The following is a 12,649-nucleotide window of genomic DNA, read 5'->3' as shown; positions in this document are numbered from 1 at the left end:
CTGCCTGGGTACATATGGCATGATGGTGTGGGTGCTTTCACAACCTTCTTGGTGTAAAGGTAAACAATCCTGTGGTCATGGGTTCAAGAAAGCCTATTTTTGTTAGAGGATGCACTGTAGGAAAGCCTATGACACTATGATGGACGCTGAACCATTCTGAGTGCCAGAAAAGGGAAAGCATCTCGTCCATATTTTCAAGTTTGTTTATTCAGTTCTGGGAGCACATCTTCATCACTTGTGCATTTTTGGGAATGTTTGTATGTGTACATGCAGTGTGTGTGTGCATGTAGATGCATATGCACATGTACACTCGTGGAGGCCAGAATTTGAAGTTGGTTATCTTCTACTTTTGCTCTCTACCTTATCTTTTGAGACAGGGTCTCCCACTAACCCAGGACTCAGGAATTGTCTGGACTGACTGGCCATCAAACTGGAGCCCAACCTGCCTCTGTCTCTAACACTGGGGCCACAGGCATGCATGACCATGATCATATGTAGGTGCCAAAGATCCAAACTCATGCTTGTTCTGTAGATGATTTAGTGATTGAGCCATCGTTTTCTCATACAACTTTTCACAGCTTTGTCCCTATATTTCTTATAAACATTGTATCTTTTTATTTTCCTTTTTAGTTTTATTAGCTTACAAAAAATTGTTCATGTAATGAAAACTCCAGGTCATTTATAGATGATATAAATAGCAAGTTCTACTGAATCTATAAAGACAAACTATTCAAGATACAGAAAATTATTCCTTTTCCAATTAACTTTATGAAGCTAACATAGACTTCTAGATAGAAAGCCTAACAAGAAATTAAAGTTCAATTTTATTCAGAAACACAAATGTAAATGTGTCAAAATTCATAAATTATTTGTAGAGAAATTTTTAAAAAATTGTCTTTGTTGGCTTATCCAAAGGACGGAAACATGATTTAGTAGTTTGATATTAGGATATAATTTAAACATCATTTTATCAGATTAAGGAAAAACAATCACTTGATTATTTTAATGGGAACATGGTAAAATTAAAATTGATTTATATTGTTAAATAAAACCCCTTAGCAAACTAAAAGAAGAGGCGATTTATGTAACAAGATTAAGAGCATTTATAAAAACAAATAAGAAAACACAATGAGGAAGGCTTATGACTTTAGCCCGGGCAATTTTTTAGCATGACCTCAAAACCAAATGCAAAAGCAGAAACATACAGATGAGATTATACTAAACTAAAATGCATATGTCAAGAGAGGCAGTCAATAGAGTAGAAGACAATCTATAGAAGGGAGAAAAATCTATCCATCCAATAAGTGAGTCATGTTCAAAATACGTAAGAAATAAAATAATAAGGAAGCAAATGTTCTAATCAAAGCAAAAGCAAAAGATGTAAATAGGAAAATCTTCTTCTATAAAGACAAATTACTATAATGTCACCCATAATAGTCAATCATGGGTCTGGACCAGAATTAACCTGGGAGATGAATGAAGGTGGCATTCAATGTGCAGGGCAGGTTCAGAAAAGTGCAGGAGGGAGTTACATTTGAAACAAAGCTTCTAGGATAAGGAAATGAATTTGATGAAAAGCTTTCTAAACATTAGGTGTAGCTTGTTCACAGCCCAGGAGTTCTGAAGAAGAGCTGGGTTTTCAGACAACTTAGGTAACCTGGTATGTCTGAAACATGATATGAGGAAGGGCAAGGGGTTCAGGTAGAAGGTGGGCAGGGTAATCAATGGACTTGAGTGTTAGCCAGGAAATGTCGACATTATGGTGTAATACAGAGAGAAATACAGCCAGAGGAGCATCAAAGGCAGACAGCCAGGTTGTGTTTCAAATAAATCTGTTAGTTCTTGATAGAGAATGGATCAGAGTGACCAAGAGCTTCAGAACACAAGCCAGTTGTGGGATTTATTCAGAGCCTGCAGGAGGGAACACTTGAACTACAACACACGTCCCATGTGTGGTATGAGAAGTATCAACTCCAGGTTTCTAAGTGGAGCAATTACAGGATTGTGCTAGAAGTGAACAGAGCACCTAGGCTGGGTAACCAGGTGATTTCATTGTTGGGCAAACCCAAAACTTAACTATCAATAGGTTAAACCCAATAGGCAAAAAAATTGCTTATTTTATATCTATCTTATATTTATGAATATATATTAGACACACAAAAAAGGAGAAGTTTTAAAAGACAATAAAGAATTGGATCACAATGACCTCTAAGATCAGCCATTCAAAGAGAAAGGGCAATGTGAATGCTGTGATCTGAGCTTTTCAAATTGTGACTAGGGATACATTTTAAAATCTCATCAGATCGGCAATAGTAAAATGTATTTGCATGTATGCCTATGACCCCAGGGTTGGTACTAGCACCTCTTTAGTCAAACAAACAAACAAAACAGTCGGTTCTGGGTTCAGTGAAAGACTGTCTCAAAAATAAGGTGGGGAGCAATAGAAAAATGTACCTGATGTTAACACCTGGCTTCCACACATATACACACACAAGTACCTGCACACACACACACACACACACACACACACACACACAAGTAAAAAAAGGGTGAGTTTTTTTTTCTAGTTTTGCCTTGTTGTTTTTATTTTACTATTCCTAGTCATATGAACCATGGAAGGAAACCCAATTTACAATCTGCATGTTTTCCCTTTCACCAAACTTCCCATGATTTTCTGTACTCAGGAGAATGAACAGACAAGTGAAATAAAAAGTTTTATCATTTAAAAATGAAGCATAGGATGTCATTATCTGCAAACCCCCTGCTTGTTTAAAGTCATATAGAGAATTACTAATAAGAGTAATTAAATGTGTTGATTGGCTATTTACCAATGCCCACTGGATTTCATTTACAGGCTCACACTCTAAAGCTGCAATTTAGCCCAAAGAGACAGGTCTAAGTGGCACTTCCTTCTCATTTGACTAACTTCTGAGTAAATAGAGACCTGAGGGTGTCATTAACAGTTGTGTTTGGTGTCATCTTGACAGAAAACATTTTCATCTTCTAAGTCCCTGCAGAAGTAGTTGTCCTTAATGAAGATGGAAAAACATTTACCACAAAACTTCATCTGAGGAACTAAATGCTTATGGGAATTCTCAAAGTATGAAGGGAAGTCCGAGTGTAAAAGTGAGAAAGAAAACTTTAGCTGATGCAAAGGCTGCAAAGCAGTGACTGTCCCTCACCTGCCTTTTCTGATGCATAGGAAATTTTAGAAATCTCCAGAAAACCACGCAGCTGACATCATGCACACCTCGGTCCTAGTCAGCTGCCATAATAAAACCCTCAACTAAATATTCACTTTGTTTGCTCATAAATACTTTTCATTTAAAAATGTAAAACTAAATTGCATGCACTAAATGAAGTAAACTTTTCCATCCAAAAGAGCGCTGGTATAATGAAGGCAAGTTTTAGGAGTTGTTTTGATTGTGTTTAGCTATTGTCTTGGTGACATTCTTCCCAGAGAAGTCACTAAGAGTTTTTACCATTCTTTTATCTGCAAACTACATTGCTCCCAGGTGCTATTCATTCTATTAGGTGATTAACAGGCTAAAGTAATAGACTGAAAGAGTTAAGAAAGTTTTTAATTGAAAAATAAACAGGTTTATCAAGTAAGATCATTTAAAAAAAGAAAAAAAACCTTTCTTCTGGGGCTGGAGAGATGTTCCTTGGTTAAGAACTCATACTGCTCTTCTGGAGGGTCTGAATTTGAACCCTGGACCCACATCAAGAAGCTCACCATCCTCTGTATCCTTAGTTCCAGGAAGATTTGACCCTTTGCCTTCTGCAGGCACCTGTCCTCACAGACATTGTTTAGTTATTTTAAAATGTGTAACTCTGTGTGTGTGTGTGTGTGTGTGTGTGTGTGTGTGTGTGTGTGTGTGTGTGTGTGTGTGTGTTCTTGTGCACATAAGCCCAGGAACCAGAAGATCCCTGCAGCTAGAATTACAGGCAAATTTGAGTTGCCCAACATGATTGCTAGGAATTGAATCTGGGTCCTAGCACATTTTCTTAAACACTGAGCTCTCTCTCCAGCACAAACAAACAGTTGGATCTATTAAAATATTTTTGAAAACATTTGTGTGTGTGTGTGTAATGGTTCACGGTGTCTGTGTTCGTGCATGAGGTGTGTCATGGTGTGTGGTGTCCGTGTTCATGCATACTGATGCTTAACTAGATTTGACTTGTGGCCTGCTGTCTATGTCAGTGTTAGAAAAAAGCATATCATTCTTCGTGCATCTTTTACACTTTTTTCAAGCACTTGGTTGATGACACTGGCACAGTTAAACATGAAGTGTGACTTGTCGAAATCCTCAGTGGAGTAGTTTTCCCACTTTGTTCTTCTGTGTGGCAAATATGAATGACTTTGCAAGAACTAGATTGTTGATTACCAGATATGGTTTAAAATCATGGTGGACTCTCCTAGTTCACTCACCTCTTAAGACAAAACCATTATTAATCATCCATTTCCAGAAAATGTCCTTGCTAACACATTACTACATGATCTGGAATGAAAATGTATGTGTCAGTTTAAGTGGACCATGGAAAATGAGATTTTTTTACCATAAAAAAATTGACTTTAAAAAGACATATTCATGCTGCTGTAATTGTTTCCTTGGAACAATTATATTCTCCTATTTCCATCAATATAACTAAAAACTTCTCACGGAAGCTTATCTGGGACTCGTGAGTCCATGAAAGGATGCATGACTCACTTAGGAGATGGATGGGAAGATTGGGAGAATCTTGCACAAACTGGAACCCCACATCCCTTTACTGCTAATGATAATGTGAAGGATTACTGCCTGCTCCCATTTATAGAGATTCAAATTCTGGAGAAAACGCTTCTGAAAATTGTAACGTGAATTATTCACTCATCTGTTTAGCTAAAAGGAGAGGCCAGGAGCCCCAAAGCGCAGACAGGTGTCTGTCCAGTTGCAATGGAATTTCTCCTGGTTTCCAGTCGGGGACTGGACAGCCAACACACAAAAATGCCTTCTGCATCAAAAGACATGAGCTATATAAAGCTGGGAATGTGGAGAAGCCAAAGCAAGTGTTTTCTCCTGTTTGACCATCTCTTATGTCTGTTAAACCAGAGCCTACAATGAAAGACACATGTTAAGGGATTTGGGTACTAAGTAAAAATGTAGAAATATGTGAGTTATGAACGTGTTTGAAGAAAAGTAAAGATATAGGTTTAATAAAAAATGTGAGTAGTAATGATTCATTAAGATCAAAGTTGTTCTAGAAATTCTTTCTAATAGAACACAAGAAGAGCTATGTAATTAAAACCTTTAATGGCCAGATGTAATGTATATTAAAACCTTAATGGATGGATGTAGTGGCATATGCTTTAAATCCTAACACGTATGAGGCAGAGGCATGTACATCTGTGAGTTTGAGGCCAGCCTGATCTACATAGCAAGTTCTAGGCTAGTCAAACTACATAGTGAGACCCTGTCTCAACAGCAACAAAAGAGAATAGTAACTATTTAAAATAAATTAAAACAATATTAAAGATATTATGCTTTCCTATTATGAAAACACAGCAAATCAAATGAAAATATGTATCAACTTTATTGTATACCAACAAAAATGGTTACAATAAAATGTATTTTTTCAATTCCACCCAGTTTATTGTTGTTAGATTATATCTTACTGTTTTTTAATCACATATCTACATGACTGCACATAAATTCAGACAGTTATTTATGGATCCTTGAGCCTTTCACCTCATGTAAATCAATAGTTTTTAAAATATTCATCCAATATCTAGAAATAACCTTTGAGGGACAACTTGGAATAAATAATGAAAATAACAGAAACTCACTGTAAAGTATAGAAAATTCCTCAAAAATATTTTGTTTCCTTTTTCAAATTTAGTAAACTAGTCTCATGGGGGTTGGAATTCAAAATAATGTTTTACACTGAATAGGGCAACTGTATTATAACATACTGTCTTCACATTATTTGTAATAGCTAGAACCTGGAAACAACCTAGATACCTCTCAACTGAAGAACTGATTTAAAAAAAAAAAAAAAGTGGTACATTTACACAATGGAGTATTAATTACTTAGTGGGGGGGGGGCAATGGAATCTTGAAATTCGCAAGCAAATGGATGAGACTAGAAGAAACCATCCTGAGTAAGGTAACCCAATCACAAAAAGATGAACATGGTATGTACTCACTCATATATGGATTTTAGACATAGAGCAAAGGATACAGTCCACACCACCAGAAAAGCTAGGAAGTAAGGAGGACCCTAAGAGAGACATACATGCCCCCCCCACAGAAGGGGAAAGGAACAAGATCTCCTGAGCATATTGGGGGGGCAGTGAGTGGAGAGGAAGTTAGGAAAAAGAGAAGGGGAGAAGAAGAGGAAAGAGGAGAACACAAGGGAGCAGGAAGATTGAGTCAGGGGAGAAATAAAAGAGAACAAGAAAAGAGATAATAACATAATAGAGGGAGCTATTATAGATTAGAAGAGAAATCTGGCACTAGGGAAATGTCCAGAGATCTACAAGAATGACCTCAACTAACAATCTAATCAATAGTGGAGAGGCTACCTTAAATAATGAGATTGATGACTACCTTATATGCCATCCTAGAGCCTTCACCCTGTAGCTGATGGGAGCAAAAGCAGAGATCCACAGCTAAACACTGAGCCCAACTCCTGGAATCCAGTTGCAGAGAGGGAGGAGTGATGAGCAAAGGGATCAAGACCAGGCAACAGAAACTCACAGGAACAGCTGACCTGAACAAAGGAGAGCTCATGGACCCCAGTCTGATAACTGGAAAACCAGCATAGGACCCACCCAGACCCCCTGAATGTGGGTGTTAGTTAGGAGGACTGGGCAGTCTAAGGGACCTCTGACAGTGGAACCAGGATGTATCCCTGGTGCATGAAAGGATTTCAGGAGCACATTCCCCATGGAGGGATACTCCCTTAGCCTAAAGACATGAGGGAGGACCTAGGCCCCACCCCAAATGACAGATTTTGGTGATCATTCCTGGAGGCCTCACCCTCCCTGTGGAGTAGATGTGGAATGGGAGGGTGGGGGGAGCATGGGAGGATGGGAGGGAGAGGGAACTGGGATGGATACGTAAAATAAGAAAAAATATAAACGTTTTAAAAATAAATAAATAAAACCCTTGTATTACGCGCGCGCACACACACACACATACACACACACACACACACACACACACACACACACACACACACACAAGCATATTATCTTCAAAGGCCAGGTATACTGTTTTTAAAAGTGTGTTAGAGCAAAATCTAGCCAAATCAGTAAGATAAGATAACCTTGAAATGAACTATAACAGATGGAAGGATTCTGTAGTTGTGACTGGTTTGTTTGTTTTGAGACAGGGTCTTAGTCCGTAATCCTGCCTGGCCTGGAATTGGTTATGTTTGCCAGGCTGGTCTTTGATAAGTGGCAATCCTTCTGCCTTTACCTGTCCAGTACTGAGATTACAGATGTGCACCACTGTGTCTGGAGATGGCTTTAATACTTCCTTACGAGATCTTCAGATGTATAAACAGACAGTGGAATCTAATTTATTTGGTTTTTCGAGACAGGGTTTATAGAGGCTTTATAATGGAACTCGCTCAGTCTGGCCTTGAACTCACAAAGATACACCTTCCTCTGCCTCTGAAGTGCTGGGATTAAAGGCTTGAGCCACCACTGCCCAGCTAGTTATTTTTTTTAATTGGCTACCTTTCTTTAATTTGGTCATGAAGATATCCCTATTATTAAATAAATCCAAATCTTCAGTGACACTTAACTTGAAACTAATTCTGTAAAATCTCTTTGAGAAATACCTTAATTGCAAATAAATGTATATCATTTTTAATATTTCCTGACTTCCTATTAATGTATCTTATTAGAAACCACTATTCCTTCCCGTTTCCATATATATATATATCAAATTCCTTCTAATTTGTACCCTAAATTCAGCCTTGTGATTAAATTGCAGGATGAATAAATTTCTGCTGTCAACTCACAGAAAGTCATCTAAAGGCAGGAATAATTCTTTCACATGTAAGTCTTTAATACTGCACTTACCATAGTTAAACCTGCATAACAATAATGTCAAAGTCTACATCTATTCTGTGCCAAATACCAGGTTATATACAAACATTAAAGTTAAACTCATCATGCATATCTTAACTGATTTTATAAACCCATGTACCTAGTGCCTATGGTTAGTTCACTATTTTCATAAATATAATCACCAACTCTTTTCCAAAACAGTAAAATATATAATGGTTTTGTGGATTGCATTAGAAAAATAACTTAGACCTAGATGAATCTTTTTGGAAAATCTTGCCAAAGAGAATCATCTTCAGTGCTCTTCTGAACCAGGGATAGAAAAAGGCATAAACTACTGGGTTGAAGGCAGAATTCAGGTACCCAAACCAACTCAGTGCATCAATCAAAGTGGGAGGGATAGCATAGCCCAGGAAAGGATCCAGGACCATGCAAAAAAAGAAAGGGCACCAGCATATGAGGAAAACACCCATCACGATCCCTAAAGTCTTTGCAGCTTTTGTTTCTTTGCTTTGTGGAATTCTGTGTTTCTCTCCCAGTCCAATTTGAAGATTTGTGTCATGAATTGACCTTGCTTGTCCTTTAGCTAAGAAATATATTCTGTAGTAAACAAATAACATGACAGATGCAGGTATATAGAAAAAGGTCATGAAGACTAGTACCCCAGAGACTTTGCTAAAGAAGGCAGAACAGCCACCCAGGCAGCCAGCCTGTTTGTGATACAGCTCTTCAACTCCTTTGATGTTCAGCTCCAGGAAGATCATTCCAAATGCAAAAATAGCAGGAACACTCCAGCTAATGAGGATCATCACAAAAATAGTCAAGATATTCATCTTGGCTTTGTATCTCAATGGGTCGAACACAGCGTAGTAGCGGTCGATGGAAATGAAGGATAAGTGGAAAATGGATGCCGAGCTCAGCATAATATCGGTGCTAGTGTGAACTTTACAGAAAATTTCTCCAAAATACCAACAATGCTCAACTGTCCTCACCATGCTGTAAGGCATCACCAGGAAGCCCAGCAGAAAGTCCACAGTGGCCATAGAATGAAGGAGCCAATTTGTGGGTGTATGAAGTTGCTTGAAATGGGATATAGAAATTACTACTATTAAATTGCCAACCAGTGTGGCTATAATTATGAGTGACATTAAGCTATACAGGGGAGCACTAATGTCCCTTGACCAGTTGCTGTTCATGTGGGAAATGTTAATATCCTGGCAACGACGCATCACTGCAGAGAACTATACAGACGCTGGTTTTTCCCTTAAGCTGTTGAGCAATCTTTCTCCAGAATCCATAGTCAGGTTAGAGTTCCATCTCCTTCCATTTTTTATGGCCATATACATGTCCTAGAAACCTGGGAGGAGCAAAAAGAATAAGAGAAATGACTAAGTGATCAGCAGCTAACTCAATCCTTTTATACCATATTTCCATGTTCTTGCTGAAGAATATCTGCTTTGAATTTTTTCCCAAGGTTTAATACTTCAAAACATGTGTAATACCCAGTTGGAGCTGGGCATTGTGTTAAAATATAAAACTTGGAATGAAAAAAAAAATGGCACATAAAACCTCCACGTCTAAAAGCTAGAGAAAACCAAATGGTGTTTGTTTTGGGTCAATCAATGGAAACAGTCCTTACCTGAAGAAAGACAGAGTTGGAAAACTTACACTCTATAGGTCAGATTTAAGTTAGCAAAGGATGGATTTAAAACAGCCTTTGAGTATCCCCCATGAGACATTTTCCATCTATACTCTATCAAAGTCATTCTTAGCCAATTTACAGCTAGATTACCGAACGCAGGGTTGTCTTTGGACCACATTGTGCCTGGTAGTCTAGTCACCTCTTCCTTTCTGTGGCTCCTGACTCACCATCCCTTACAAGTTTTGCTCCTTTCTGTCATTGTTACTTGTCCCTCTCCTCCCACATACCCCCGTTTCCTTCTACAGCTCCTCTCTAGTGTCTCATGGTCTTGTGGTTTTAAAATAATCTACAAGCCTAGAAGTCTCACGCATGTATCTATCCTGATCTCCCCTCCCAATTCTTAGTATTTCCTGCTTGCTAGAAGATACCATCTCTTAGCATGTCTAGTCCAAACTCTTTCTCTTACATTATTTGCCTAAATCTTATTCATTCTATGCCCTGTACATCTTGGAAATATGAGGTCCACCTTGAGGGTACTTGATCCCAGACAAATGGGTAAAGATGTTTGCCATGCCAACCTGATGCTTGGAGTTTGATTCCAGGAGCTTCATATTAAAAGAAGAGAAAGACTCCCAAAGATATCTTCTTAACTGTACATACTTGCCATCATACACAGACATACACAATGATGAGATGATAATGATATTTCTCAATCCAATAACTTGATGTAATTATTTTTTTTCTTGGGCTAAACATACTTACCTGATAAGAATTTTATCTTGGCTATCCATGGAAAATCCATATAGACCTAGACAACTTTTTATTTCCACTAGAGGCCATTCTGGTCTAAGCCATCATCTGCCAGACTATGCTAATAGCAATTTCCCAAGTGTTTTTCATGCTATTTTTCTGGTGTCCTTACTAGGGTGATTCCCAACAAAAAAAAAAAAAACACTATTACGGAAGAACACATATTTTTAATGTATATTTTCCAAAAATATTAAGGTAATATAAGAGCAATAACACAAAATGTGGTCTCAGAGCCAATTAGAGATTGACGAACACTGTCCCATGCCTGCCCCTGTCATGCATTAACACCATGGTTCTGATGAAATGTACCACAGGAATTGGTCTCATTCGTGTGCATCTGTGTACTGCATCCTACTGATTGGCAACCCTGTTATAGAGTCAGCAAGCCTGTCATTCTTCTGAGTTCTCACTCATGTGACTGGCCTATCACTGCTGTCCTGTCCTCAGAGAAAGGGTGACAGAGAGGGTTACAGACATGGACTTTTGTGATTTATGCAAACTAGATGACCTTTTTTCATCTCTGGTCACAGCATAGGTTCTGTGAAATTTAGTGACGTTTTATGGCATTATAGGTGAGAACTAAGGAAGAAGATTTGTGGAATTATTCACTAACCAGAATGTAAATAAAGCTTTCAAAATCCAGGTGTGATCATTTTGGGAAAGGCAGCCTACTTGTCTTTCAGACATCAGAGACTAAAAGGAAAGCTTTCTCCAAAGCTGTACATTTTTCCAATTGAACTTGCTTTTGGTTTATTCTAGAGTCCTGATATGAGCATTAGCTCCTAAGCTAAGGAAGAGGGAAGTGTTGATTACTATTCAGAAAAGCTAAAGATTAAGACGGAATTCCATAGAAGACATATGTATGTTTAGTAGGTAATAGCAAGCCAAAGAGAACTTTGCTCTCTTTGTAATCAGGTGGAAAAAATTCATTATAAACTACACCTAGGAGATTGTTCAGTGGTTAAGTACAACCTGGAGTTCAGAGACCCAGAACTCACATAAATACCGGTGAGAAAGGTAAACATGGGTACCCCCAAAACAAGCTGCCTAGCAAAACTAAGCATACCAATGAACTCTGTGCTTGACTGAGAGATCCTGCCTCACGGAACAAGATGGGAGAGCAATTGAGGATGATTTCTGTCATCAATCTTAGGATACTACTGTACAGTGGGCTGGAGTCACACTAACAAAGAATCTGTCATCAGTTACAGGCTCTGCTGTCCTTATCTAATGTGCAAGCCCAATCAATGTGCAGGAACTGTCTAGAAGCAGAAAATATGGAGGAATGAAGTTCCTAGATTGTGAAACCTAAGGGAAACGAAGAACATACTATTGGTTTTGAGTCAGATAGAAGTTGGAATCTCAACACCCAGTTAGCATGTTAGGAGGTGTGTGTGTGTGTGTGTGTGTGTGTGTGTGTGTGTGTGTGTGTGGTGTATTTATGTTAAATTGCATTCATTTTCATCTTTGAGGAAATTTTGCAGTTACCACATAATGCTAAAGTGCAGACAGAGACATGGGGCATCATAACTCATAGGACAATTTGATTTATTTTATTTTTTATTCTTGACATTTTTGCCCCTGAGACAGGGTTCCATGTAGCCCAGGGTGGCCAAGAGCTCATTATCTGGATAAGGATGACTTTGAACCATTGACCCTCCTGGCTCTACTTCACAACTTTTGCTATTATAGGCATTTGCCACCACATTTGGGTTACACTGCAACCTTCTCTGGATACTTTATCGTTCCACTCACAAACACAAACAATACTCAAATATTTAGAGGTAGGGAAGCTTATTTTAAAGTGACATTGACCTAAAATTACAACTCAACTTTGTTTTAACACAAATATTATTGTTCTATGATTATTTGTTAATGTTAGATGAAATACGAAAGTTTTGTGGGCCTACAAAAAGTATTGCTCTCAAACTTCCATCAGATTTTTAAAGTTTGAGATGGCTATTGAACAATCAGTGCCCATCTGAACAAAGGACGACTGACAGTCAATTGAGTCTGGTAAGCTTATTGCAAACCACAAATCTGTGTCATTAAAAGCAGACAGAAAGGACAAACTAGAAGGTCACACACACCTGATGAAAATTAAACATTCCCAAAATATACAAAATGTTTGTTCACAG

The 12,649-nt window shown here is 38.2% G+C and overlaps 1 protein-coding gene across 1 annotated transcript; it reads right to left on the bottom strand.

Annotated features, from left to right (window-relative positions):
• Window positions 1-8,244: 8,244 nt before the first annotated feature.
• On the bottom strand, window positions 8,245-9,379 carry Taar1 (trace amine associated receptor 1). Its single transcript, XM_051175603.1, has one exon. It carries the CDS (start codon window positions 9,286-9,288, stop codon window positions 8,293-8,295), a length of 996 nt encoding a protein of 331 aa, XP_051031560.1. The 5' UTR covers window positions 9,289-9,379; the 3' UTR covers window positions 8,245-8,292.
• Window positions 9,380-12,649: the final 3,270 nt, after the last annotated feature.

This window comes from Phodopus roborovskii, unplaced genomic scaffold, assembly GCF_943737965.1.
Source record: "Phodopus roborovskii unplaced genomic scaffold, PHOROB, whole genome shotgun sequence".
Classification (NCBI taxonomy): Eukaryota; Metazoa; Chordata; class Mammalia; order Rodentia; family Cricetidae; genus Phodopus; species Phodopus roborovskii.
The sequence above is the reverse complement of the archived record's forward strand: the minus strand, read 5'-3'. Positions and strand labels throughout refer to the sequence as shown.